General features: G+C 40.2%; 1 protein-coding gene across 2 annotated transcripts; it reads right to left on the bottom strand.

Annotated features, from left to right (window-relative positions):
- Positions 1 to 4,414: 4,414 nt before the first annotated feature.
- Positions 4,415 to 11,265, bottom strand: LOC139447617 (sulfotransferase 1A1-like). Of its 2 annotated transcripts, none has more exons than XM_071229025.1 (7): positions 11,177 to 11,265; positions 9,038 to 9,205; positions 7,601 to 7,757; positions 7,178 to 7,362; positions 6,319 to 6,422; positions 4,973 to 5,153; positions 4,415 to 4,692 (listed from the first exon to the last, which is right to left on the bottom strand). In XM_071229025.1, the coding sequence occupies exons 2-7, from the start codon at positions 9,198 to 9,200 to the stop codon at positions 4,595 to 4,597; spliced, it is 888 nt and encodes a 295-aa protein (XP_071085126.1). In that variant the 5' UTR covers positions 9,201 to 9,205; positions 11,177 to 11,265; the 3' UTR covers positions 4,415 to 4,594. The 2 variants fall into 2 exon arrangements, with proteins under 2 accessions (XP_071085126.1, XP_071085127.1); XM_071229026.1 differs by having other exon boundaries at positions 9,038 to 9,200; positions 11,177 to 11,225.
- Between the last annotated feature and the right edge of the window lie 1,826 nt (positions 11,266 to 13,091).

Here is a 13,091-nt window from a genome sequence, read left to right as displayed (position 1 = left end):
TATCTGTCTGCGTCTACATTTCAGTCTTTTTTATACTTATTGTACGTTGAATAGAGGGGAAAGGACGGTCCAATCTCATTAAAATCAGATCTTAGTTCTCGCTGCCGCTGAACAAAGATCTGAGGACATCCCATTACGGGTCACGTTAGACCGACCTTGCGCGAACTTTGAACGACCAATGAAATGACTGACAAGACGTCGACATTAGCCAATCAGAAGGCAGCTTTCTCGTGCTTTATGGCACTAATTTCAAAGTGGCGACAACGCTTCGAAACATATTTTGCCAAATTCAAAATAAGTAAATTAAAACCTGGAATGGCTAAAAGATGGTCTAGATTGTATAGATCCTGTCGTTAAGCCTGTTACTATCGCACTGAATATCCCGTGTTAACGTTTCCGAGGTTGCATGATTAGAAATCCCATTCCGACTGTCACTTTCATGATCTGGTAAGCGACGCTCTAATTGGTCGGATGAAAGTTGGTTCTGACATGACCCCCTAATGGGATGTCCTCAGATCTTTGTTTAGCGGTAGCGAGAATTAAGATATGATTTAATGAGATTGAAGGGTGTCATAATCACATAAATAAATTGCAAGTGAGTGTATTTGTCAGGATAAAAGCCAGATCCCTCTATAAAAGAATATTGCAGTAGTTATATTAACATGATGGCAAGTCAATTGTGAAACAATATTTTCCAATACAGTAATTATTTTCTTTTATACAATAACGTATTTATCATTATACAATTATTTAGTAAAGCGACATTATTAGTGAGAAGCAAGTTATAACTCACAGTTTGCACACCGGTGTTTACGTTAATACATCCATAAATAAAAAAAATATTAAGGGCAATTCTTACTTACAGGAGAAGGAATCAGCCCAGTGAATGTTGATATGACCATGGCACTGCAAATTCCGTGTTAGCCTGGGCTGACACGGTTAACAAAAAATCTAGGTCGAGGTCTGGTGAGTGGTCGTAGGGCGTTAATAAATCCTACAGCGATAACGTCAATCTGAATGGGTAAATAGCTTCGTTAGATACAGTGCAACTTAATTAATATCACCTCCTCAGCTGGCTGCTATGAGAAAACATAGCGAGATAAGGAAGGCTTGGCCAGACTGTACACACCAGAGACCCGGGAAGATCGGGGTAGAATAGGTCTTCAGCAACCCGTGCTTGTCGTAAAAGGCGACTATGCTTGTCGTAGGAGGCGACTGACGGGATCGGGTTGTCAGGCTTGCTGCCTTGGATGATGCATGCCATCGTATACCAATTGCGTAGATCGATGCTCATGATGTCAATCCCTGGATTGTCTTGCCCAGACTATATTATTTACAGACAGCCGTCATGTAGCTGGAATATTGTTGAGTGCGGCGTTAAACACCAAACCATACGTCGTGGGTCCATCAGCCCTATACACAACATGAGGAGTGGCAATGCTTGTTGTAAGAGGCTACTGACGGGAGCGGGTGGTCAGACTCGCTGACGCATCCCAATTGCATGGATCCGTACTCATGTTGTTTATCACTGAATTGTCTGGTCAAGACTCGATATATATATAGCTGTAATATTGCTGCGTGGGGCGTCAACATCAAACAAAGAAGCAAACAACGCCAAGCTGACCTGGTCTATAATCACCGGATACCGTGGAATGAAGGATGTCTGCACAGGAAGTCGACCTGCTGGAAACATAAACATTCCATTTTTCGCAAGATCAGCTTCACATGCCATACATCTAGCTTTAGAACGTTGAGTGTGGTGCATTAGTGATTGTATCTATGTATTTGTGTGCATGACTTTGATATGATAATGATATATAAAATGGTAAATAAAAATCAGAAAAGCAACAATTTTGTGTTTAGTGATGTATGTTATCCGGACTGACGGCTTACAGCAACATGCGACATGGTCTGTTGTACCGCTAAGCCTTTATTTGCCCAAATCTCACGAAGTCGACCAGGGGGATTAACGTACCCGTGTCCAGTCATTGGAAACCCGACTTTTGCATAAACCGAATCGAGCTGGTTTCACCAAGCGCCTGTGCTTGCCCGACGACTTAATAAACAATGATAAATTAGGAGATAAACATACTGTGTTTTCAAGGTTGAGCTAGGTTTCAAAAGTTACATTTAGGGCGGTTAAATCTACAGGTAACCTAGCTCTACATTGAAAACTCAGTATGTTTATCTCCGTTCTACCATGACGAAATAAAACGCGAACTCTTTGATGTTAGCAAATACATTGCGTGAAGCGGCATGGGTTGAGTCCAGTGTTTTGTGTGGGTTGTCGATCTGAATCTGAATCTCAAGCAGTTTGTTTACACCATGATACTTCACTCGAATATATGACTGGCAATGAAAGCATAAAAGCACGCCAACTTGGTTAGCTAACACGAGGTGGTCACCCCTAAAGAAAACTAAGCAAGCTTTCCAAAGGTTTCGCTCTACACCGAACGCCACCATTATGACGTCACTTTGCGCATTGTGACGCAACAGCTATCACGTCACAGTCGTATATAGAAAGGAGCCGAATTCAAAGCTCTCTGTTGTCCCCAAAACTTAAAATACATTCTCTTTGTAGACTTCTATCGTGTTTTCTGCACGAAATGTATTGCCACATATATGAATATGGTAGTAGCCGCAACTGTGCATTTTGGCACCTGTAATTATAACTATGCCTACCGACAATGGCTGAAAAAAGTACCGTTCAATGATTATTAGCTTCCGCGGTGAAGCGGTCGTCAAACCTGCTGTTTCAATCAGAGGGGTTTTATTGTGATTTAATATACTCTGATTGACAAATCAGAATCAAGAAATTTCCAAATTCATGGTAGAATTCGATTCAGGTATATGGAAAAGCCCAAAATATTTCTTTGAAAATCGCCACACAAACGTGTAAGCGATTCACTACTTCAGGTTATTCGTGAAGGGTACACATGTAATTGTGACACGTGTTTCTCTCATTTGTAACCTGCGGCATTCGTATATAATAAACCATGACTCATGCATTCGCACTGGTTGGCTGCAACGAAATCATACTGACATTTCACATAGAAGCTGTTTGTGTTGGGCTGGTTTAGCTTGTCTGTAATATTGATATGGGCAAAGATTTAAAATTTGACATTTGAAAAACGTGGTTGCCTGATCATGAATATCTGCCTAATAACATTTAATATTTATGTTATATATGTAGGTCTCACATCTATTGGGTCTCACAGGTAAATATACGTGTGGAGCCTTGTCTCAATAGTGTTATTATGCTGCAGTGCATTGACTTTGCATGAAAGGTTACAACCAAAGATACTGATCAGTGATGATACCAACGAATCTGAAGACTTGTGCTGACAGTGCTGTATCCAATTGTCTGAATGCAGAATCGTGTTTGAATGAGTTCCAGAAAACCAAATCAAAAGTCTCAGTGAACTTGTTATTCTCGTTAGAAGAGTGAGTGAGAGAGTGGGTATGGTTTTACGCCGCTTTTAGCAATATGCCAGCACCAGAAATATGCTTCACACATTGTACCCATACCGAGAATCGAACCCAGGTCTTCAGCGTGACGAGCGAACGCTTTAACCACTAGGCTACCGAGTGCCCTTCGTTGGAGTGAGTGAGTGAGTGAGTGTGTATGGTTTTACGCCGCTTTTAGCAATATTCCAGCAATATCACGGCGGGGGACACCAGAAATGGGCTTCACACATTGTACCCATGTCGGGAATCGAACCCGGGTCTTCGGCGTGACGAGCGAACGCTTTAACCACTAGGCTACCCGACCGCCCCTCCCTTCGTTGGAAGATCTCGTTGACATGGTTTAATGCCATCATTGTCCCTTTACAATGCGCCAGATTCCACTCAGTGAAGGCTCATGGTGCTACATTCTTATTGCCCTGTTTAATCCTTCGGGGTGTACTCGATGCTAATCATCACACTTCCATCTCTCATCCTACCGGGTACCCATTCAAAGAAGCACATTGCCTTGCCTTTGTAATCGTGTGGAAAACATTACCAGGCCATTACGGACCTGCACATACTGTCTTGGGTGCCTGTCCACTTGATCTGCGGCCGGTTGCATGTGGATAAAGACAGCATGCATGGAAGCAGTGAATTCGTTTCCACGTCGCAAGATTATGACGATGTCGTGCGATGCACCACGCTAGTTTTGCCCTTTGATATTCTGCGGTATGCAAATTACGATTCATCAGTACGACATCAAGCAGCCCTTAAACATGTTAACAGTTTCCTTGCAGAAATCCTCCTTGACGGTTTAATCTGTACTAAAATGTGTAAAGAAATGCAAATTCATACCCTGGAAAATCACTAACATCTTGACATTTTATTATTCTTCAATATATAGATTACATGAAGAATTCAACCAAATTAAAGTTAGCAAACAAGCAACAATAGAAATGTGGCTGTAATATTTTGAATACTGTTGTATCGTATTATCAGCTTAATGACAACACATTTATCAGAAAAAAATCATACAATAACATTATAATACTAATTAAATATGATTCGTTTGTACATTAACACCTGCTGTATTCATAGTCCTAATGTAAACACAAATGGACAAATATGATTCATGTTTCAACCTATGTCAGTATGGGAATGTTTCCTTCAACCTTTCTTCATATACTTTATCAAATCGTTCGCTCTGGGCCACAGTAAACCAGTTCTTCCAGTCACCAGTTATACCTGTAACACAACATATTTATTTGTTTCATGAATATATTTGATACACCATTACGATACTGATACTGACTTGATCAATATAAACGATATGTCTAGTTGAAGTTTCGGTTAGATCGCGGACTTTGTCTACTGGCGATTAGGTGCCTAACTCTTAGAGTGTTGGTTCGTCTCCCGCATACGACTTCAAACATTTAAACATTTGAGACAACTACAGACAGAGACTGCAAGCTACTGACAGGTAACTTGCCTAGTGAACAGGGTTTATTTTCAGTTGCTAAATTACCTTTTCTGAAGTATCCACTTGAACCATCTTGCCAGTTAAAGTGGTAGGTTTGATCTTTTATTTTTTCATTAGCGTGCTTGAGATTCTTAAAAGAGCAAGCATCGGATATTGCCTGGTATGTTTGATCCGGTAGACGGCGTCCCAGGTAATTTGCCATTCTTCTTATTTCCTGAACGCAATCCTGAAATGGATACAATTTAATGAAAATGTTCACGGTTAGGTGCTGTGTCTTCCATACTTGTATAGTATATATTGTTAATTTGTATCTATGAGTGCCTGGTCGGGGTGGGTGGGGTGGGGTGGGGTGGGGTGGGGGGGGGGGGGGGTGGGGGGCATTTTTATTGTAATATATCTATGTACATCAGATGTTAATATCGGTACTGAAATATATCAATATACAATAGATCTTAGTATTTGTACTCTTATATATCTATGTAAATCAGATCTTAATATTTGTACTGTAATATGTCTATGTACATCAGATCTTAATATTGGTACTGTAATAGGTCTATGTACATCAGATCTTAATATTGGTACTGTAATAGATCTATGTACATCAGATCTTAATATTGGTACTGTAATAGGTCTATGTACATCAGATCTTAATATTGGTACTGTAATAGATCTATGTACATCAGATCTTAATGTTGGTACTGTAATAGATCTATGTACATCAGATCTTAATATTGGTACTGTAATAGATCTATGTACATCAGATCTTAATATTGGTACTGTAATATATCTATGTACATCAGATCTTAATATGGTACTGAACTATAATTATGTACATCGTATTGATACTGTAATGTATATTATGTACGAGCTACTATTGTAATGTTCACGATACCTCATGTATCCTGTGCTGATTGAAATATAGGGGTTTGTGTTGTCAGTTCACGCGATGGGTTCAATTTATATAGCTGCTGTTTAAGGTTATGCAACTACTTGGCACTAGAAATTCCCTTCCAATTTGTGTTTTGCGTTGGGTGTGCATTCTGTGTATATTTAATCCACTTTGAAGAACTAATATTATTTTGATAAAGATTCTATGTTTCATGTACACATTCATTTAGACAGAATATGACAAGACAAGGGGTCACAATGAAGTCCTCAGACAAACTAATAAATAGTGTTTTAAGGTTTCAATACAAGTTTTCCCTTCACGAAAATAGATGTCCTTTTAACCTAAATTTGCAAACGCTTTCCACAAACCAATGTACGATTTCGACTGTATCATAAATGTGTCTGTAGATCTACATAAAAAGAGATGAAATCAGGTGTTCGAAAAACGGTGAGCGTATCCTACCCCGCCGTTGCACCCGTCACTATCACTTATTTGCAAATACCTTTTTCATGTCTTCATACTGCAGTCTGCAAATTTCAAAGTCTTTGTGGGCTTTCGAGATGTTGTTCCATTCAACTGTGTGTTCGAAGTAGGATCCACCAGGATCTAGAAACAAACCGTTACATATTTTTTTTAATTTAACGACATACGGCTTTTCCATCGGACGAGTTTGGTCAAGTGAGCGCGAAATTGACGTTCAAAAGTGTATGAACGACACAATATGACTTTCATTCGTTTTTCACGAGACTGACGGACTACTGTCACATTCCTTGGGAACCCCCATGCACGAATTCATACAGAAGCGTTGTTTCTGATCATTTAGACTCTATAATCTTGAACTTAGTATACATTGATAAACATCAGATAGTTTGTCTGCATGATCGTTTACGAAAAGTTAAATATTTAATATATCCTCACTCATTGATATAAATATGTTGAAAGTTTTCACTCAGTACAGTGTATGTGTGAAGTAGGAAGAATAAACCACCTGCTGCCCCAAAACTCACCACACCCACACCCACACCCACACCCACACCCACACCCACATCCACACCCACCCTTCCTCCTATTGATGAGCAACACAGAAAAAAGCTGATTTAAGAATCCTAGGCGGAAGCTGGCAGAAGGACGCCGGCCCAAAATTAACCAGCGTGCCGAACAACGAGAACCCCTTTTAGCTGCAGTTAGGGGAATCCCCTCAGTGGCAGAATTTTTCGTTTTGGGTGACAATTTCGTTTTTTAACCGTTTGTGCTATTTCCTTTTTTTCAAATTTCTAGGTCAAACATTTGAGGTTAAACATGCCCAAAGGTATTAAACTCTGCCATGTTGAGTGAAAATGCCCTTTAAGGCAAACACTTACAAGATCCGTCGAGATAAAGATCAATGAAGTCGTCCCAGGTGCCGGTGTAGCTTCGTTTCCCTAAAGGGTTGTCCTTCCAGACCTGCTGGCTGAGCTGATTGTATGACGACACCAAGCAATCCTTAGCATTCCTCCTGACGTACACCACCTTACATCTTTTGTCCCATACTGCGTCTGGTAGTTGGCTGTTTGTATAGGTACATGAATGTTATCCATTTTGAACAGAACAAAGTAATGCAACTATTGGGAACCTACCGGCCGACAAACAGGATACACTGTAGGAATTAACACACATTCTTTCACTCTTCTTTAACGATTCATTCATTTTCGTTTTTTAATTTTCGTTGAACTGTGCTCTTTATTCTTTTATTCTGACATAAACAATCGCTGATCAATATTTAACTTTTGAATAGTATCTCCTACCTTGGTCGTAGATGGGTGTGGAGTATTTTTGGGGATGCCAGTTCCTCCAATTCTTCCTCAGTCCTGTATTCCAACCAGGCAGAGTTCTGCCAATGTTTGGCGTACTCAGCCTTTCCTGCCACTATCATGTTGAGGATCTCCCACGTCCAGTGAGTGCCTTGAATGTTGGTATTAATGGAGATGGAAACAGGAAATGCATTATTACACAATGAGTTTTTGTGCTTATGGCTGTTCTGACTATCTTAGTTTCAATTTCACATTTAGTGACTGTTTCTACAAAGATTTCAAAGGACGTCATACGACTTTAACTCAGAAGTTGGATGCAACTTTCAAGGCCACAGCAAAGCTTTCAAAAAGTGTGGAAGACATGTGGATGACATTTTCAAATTTGCATAGTCAGTGACAAGAATGATGCAGTTTCCTATTTTGATTTGTACCATGTCTTCCCTTGTTTTTCGAGGTGAACAATTGACTTCCTTTTGCATGTGTTTGTGACGGCTGCTATCAGTTGGGAAGGATAAGCTCACCTTTCCTCGAACACATGGTGACATCACTATTTGATAGTGATTCACAAACACATGCTCAAAATTATAGTAGGAATCGTACACTTGACTCTGATTTTGGCAGATATTTCTTATGAATATGGAAAGGGTTTTGTCGCTTTTATTTACTGACATAGTTTTGCATTAATTTGAAACAATTAATAAATTGAAAAGTCATATATAAGAAACAGAACATTTTATTTTTCTCAGTGAGTTTGGTTTCTGGTTGAAGGTTAAGGATATCATTCCTCTTCATTTCCATTAACATATTACCTGCCTTTGGGTATGTGCAGAGTAAAATGTCACAATATTCTTGTAATGTCTCTGAAAGGGGGTGCCGCACTTCAAGGGGAATCAAAGTGGGGTCATCGGTGCGACGAGCGAAAGCTTGAACAACTAGACCACCCCAGTGTATATGTTAAGTCAAAATATTGGCTTGTGAGATGATACAAATTTAAACCACTAGTCATTTTCCAGATGACGTGGGGTATTCTGACTATTCACTTCCCTTTTGGAGGCATAACGCTTGTGTAACTCCGTTCTGGTGGTTGAGCACAAAATGGGGTAAGTGTCAATGACTCAACCACTTCCAACAGGATATTGACCCATGAAGATTCTGGGGTGGAATAGGTCTTCAGCAACCCATGCTTGCCGTAATAGGTGACTATGCTTGTCGTAAAGGCAAACAACGGTATCGGGTGGTCAGGATCGCTGACTTGGTTGATGCATGTCATCGATCCCAATTGCGTGGATCGATGCTCATGATATCAATCACTGGATATCAATCACTGGATCCAGACTCGATTATTTACAGACCGCCGTCATATAAGTGGAATATTGCTGAGTGCGGCGTTAAACAACAAACCAACAAACCAACCAACCAACGGGATATTACCTGACTTTGGGTATGTGCAGAGTAGGATGTCATCTTCACGGATAGGAACATACTTTACTGTCTTCAGCTTGTCCACTAGAAAAGCAGGCTGCACAAATCCATCAAGCATCACAAGGTCAACATTGACCCCTGCCGCCATTACTTTCTCCGCTGCCGTCGACATCTTAACTAACATATTTAAGTAACAGAAATACTATTCTAACATGATCCGGTATTCATTCACACAAAGAAAAATCAACATGATAATACCAACATTGAAGATTGAAGTGATGTTGTACATTATCATTCCATTAGATGTGTACTACTTGTGTATCACTGCCAGGCTCATCAATAACCCTAGATGAGTACTACATATTGCTTGGCTAGTCAATAACACTAGACGTGTACTACATATTGCATACCACTATGCATTACTGTGAGGCTAGTCAACAACAATAGACGTGTACTACATATTGCATACACATTTCATTACTGTGAGGCTAGTCAATAACAACATATGTGTACTACATATTGCATAGCATTGTGCATTACTGCTTGGCTAGTCAACAACACTAAACGAGTACCACATATTGCATACCACTGTGCATTACTGTAAAGTTGGTCAGCAACACTAGACGTGTACTATATATTGTATACCACTGTGCATTACGTGTAGGAGAATGTCCGAAATCTCGCGATTTGAGCTTGTTCGAGATCGTTAGGCCGAGATGAAGTTTCACGTGCGAAAATAATCGCGAGATTTCGGACTTTCTCCTACTTAAAACAAAGTTCGATCAAGTTAATGTCCCAAACTAATCTTCAAGTGATATTCACTATACTGTGATATACTATAGGAGGGTGACCGCTCTTGTTTAACTATGGGAGGGGAACCTTTCAAGGAAGACTATCGGACGATTTAGTACCCATACTCAAACTACTGGAGTGTTAGCAAAATATTTGCGTCTATCCAACTCTCATTATAGTTCACGTAACTTTGTTTTAATGTGAGGCTAGTCAATATTACCAGACGTGTACTACATATTGGATACCACTGTGCATTACTGTGAGGCTGGTCAACAACACTAGACGTGTACTACATATTGCATACCACTGTGCATTATTGTGAGGCTGGTCAACAACACTAGACGTGTACTACATATTGGATACCACTGTGCATTACTGTGAGGCTGGTCAACAACACCAGACGTGTACTACATATTGCATACACATTTCATTACTACTTGGCTAGTCAACAACACTAAACGTGTACCAAATATTGCATACCACTGTGCATTACTGTGAGGCTGGTCAACAACACTAGATGTGTACTACATATTGCATACCACTGTGCATTACTGTGAGGCTGGTCAACAACACTAGATGTATACTACATAGTGCATACCACTTTTTATGACTGTGAGGACCGCCTCCGTGGTCTTGTGGTAGAGCGTCCGCCCGGAGAGCAGAAAGTCCGGGGTTCGATCCCCCGCCGCATGATACCAAAAGACGTTAAAAGATGGTACTTGTTGTTACCCTGTCTGGCGCTCGGCATTAAGGGGCTAAAACAAGGACTGGTCGGCTCGGAGTCAGTATACTGTTTCTGAGTGGAGTATTCATGTTAAACTGTGGCATGGTATCTCAGTGAGCTAGCACTATAAATCGGCATAGTCCGGACTAGTACAAGCAGCCACACAAACACATACACGTACATGCACGTCGCTATATAAGTGCAATAATCTTGGACGCGACGTTAAACCCAATTTCACCTCGGCTATTACTGTGAGGCTTGTCAACGACGCAAGACGTGTACTAGATATTATATATCACTGTGCTGGTCTGTAGCTCGTAAATAAATCCCGAAGTGTAGTGGTTTTTTTTACTTTATTCTGCCTCTGTTCGTCATTTAATCCCGATGTTTTCTATTTAACTATAAGTGAACAGTAATACGTGTAGGTATGTACTACAATTACCTAGATCTGTACCATACATTATATTATTGATGTCCAATCCAACACAGTGCGTCTCTGTTTCATCTACACTGAGACTAGATGTGTACCGCGGCCTGGTACGTCAATAATACTCGAGAGCACTACTCAAATAACACTGCTTTGCGTCACTTATACACTATACCCCAAGTAATCAACATCACATCGTACTTACATATCGAGGTGATAGATCAACGATATTTCAATGTTGTTAGACCTCGCCTGTGTCAGTGGACTATCTCAAAATAGACTGTTGTCGCAATACCTCACCCGTTTGACAAGATCAGATCTTTTAGCGGCAGTTATGTAGGTCACGGGTTTATGTAAATATGAATAGGCAAACATACGTTCATGCGTCTTTTCGACATTTGCAATCTGAACTCTTACTCATTACTCGCTTGCTACAAGGGGAGGGTTATGAGGCTTATAATCGTGCTCTAGGACGAAATCAGCCTCCGTTCACAAAATGCTGAAATGACCACGACACTGCCCATTCCGTGTTAGGCTTTGCTGACACAGGGACACAGATAAGTCCAGACTGAGATAAGTGTGTGATCGAACAGCTTTAATACATGATCCTGTAATAGCGCAATCGGGATGTTGGCTGCTTATGTTTCTAGTATTTTTATGACGAGTCAAATTACTATACGATCGTACCATGACCAGCTCGTGGTCGGCCATTTGTAGAAAGACCTTTCTCCTCTCCATACTATGCAATGCTCCATACAGTAAGACATATATACATACAACATAACCCTAATATTTTCAACGACCAGGTCGCAGTGTCGACACATGCAGTTTATTAACATACATGTTTAATACACCAACTCCTTCCATCAACATATATACACTTCCACAGTACATCATTAAGTGCGGAACTGCTGTCCGAAACGTCAACCAGAGATCAAAAAGAGCATTTAAGAGCAAATTGCAATGGACCGTGTTCTCTAAACGAAGTAAAGCGTCCCTTTTCGGGAGAGTTTACAGAATAACTATTTGATCATGTACATAAACCTTATGAGGTATACCATATTATCACTTGAAATTTAAGTGGTCTAATATTATTACTGACTTCAGCCAAATCCAAAAATGCATATAGATTCATTACACTCGTATAATACAGGCTACCCAGCCTCCTAATACGGAATAAACATTTAGGTCATTATACATGCACGTAATATAAAGGCTCGTCAGCCAAATCCATAACGGAATATATAGTTACATCATGTATTACATGTGCATAATTTTATGATGACGGCTCTACAGCCTAGCTTCCAAAATTGTATGTATTACATATACAAATAACTTTCTCGCGTATTATGACGGATCGGAAGTCAACTCAGACACATACATATATAAACCAACCCGACATGGGGGTAACTGCTCACTGAAAATTTCAACACTTGAAATCTTCTCCGATCACGCAATCCTTTTCGTCAGAATTGAAATTCTGCAAACCAAAACATACATAATTATTTTACTAAATTATACATATTAATAACGGATTACAAAACTTATGTTCACTATTACTTCCGTGATGACTAGCGCGAGGGACGAGCTGCTTTCCACGCCACTTATTTATACCCGTAACATACCCAAGCTAATTACCTCCCTTAGCCATTGCATACCACTAAGGTGAAAGCAGTTCCTCTCTTATTCATAATGCATTCAACCGAGAGAAACATCATTTCTCCTCTCCATACTATGCAATGCTACATACAGAGACATACATACATACAACATAACACAAATGTTTACAATGGACCCGTCGCACCGTCGACACGGGCAGAGACTCAAAGAAAGTCTAAAGACCTAGAGACAGGGAAACAGAAAATCGTCTCTGAAGAGGATCCTTCATGTAACCGTCCTTGGCATGCTCTCTTCTCCAGTGTCCGTGTCTTTCAAATATTCCGTCTGGTACGCTGTTATTTGCCGCTGCTGACATCCCACCACAAAGCAAGCTATGAAGCCAATAACTCTTGATGTTGCACACACATGGCGTAAAGGCATCTATAAACAATTCTCTCATGTGAGCGTAAGACAAAGGGGAGTCACAATTCCGAAGCTTATAACCAATCTTCGTCTTAATA

The sequence above is a fragment of the Haliotis cracherodii genome, unplaced genomic scaffold (genome assembly GCF_022045235.1).
Source record: "Haliotis cracherodii isolate W230 unplaced genomic scaffold, xgHalCrac1.p SCAF_7, whole genome shotgun sequence".
Lineage (NCBI taxonomy): Eukaryota > Metazoa > Mollusca > Gastropoda > Lepetellida > Haliotidae > Haliotis > Haliotis cracherodii.
This window is presented reverse-complemented; position numbering and strand designations above follow the sequence as displayed.

Coding starts and splice junctions, on each gene's coding strand:
- LOC139447617 (XM_071229025.1), bottom strand. CDS start 9,200: ATGTCGACGGCAGCGGAGAAAGTAATGGCGGCAGGGGTCAATGTTGAC. Junction 6,423..7,177: donor TCTTTATCTCGACGGATCTT/GTAAGTGTTTGC, acceptor GTTTGTTTCTAG/ATCCTGGTGGATCCTACTTC. Junction 5,154..6,318: donor AGTATGAAGACATGAAAAAG/GTATTTGCAAAT, acceptor TATCCATTTCAG/GATTGCGTTCAGGAAATAAG.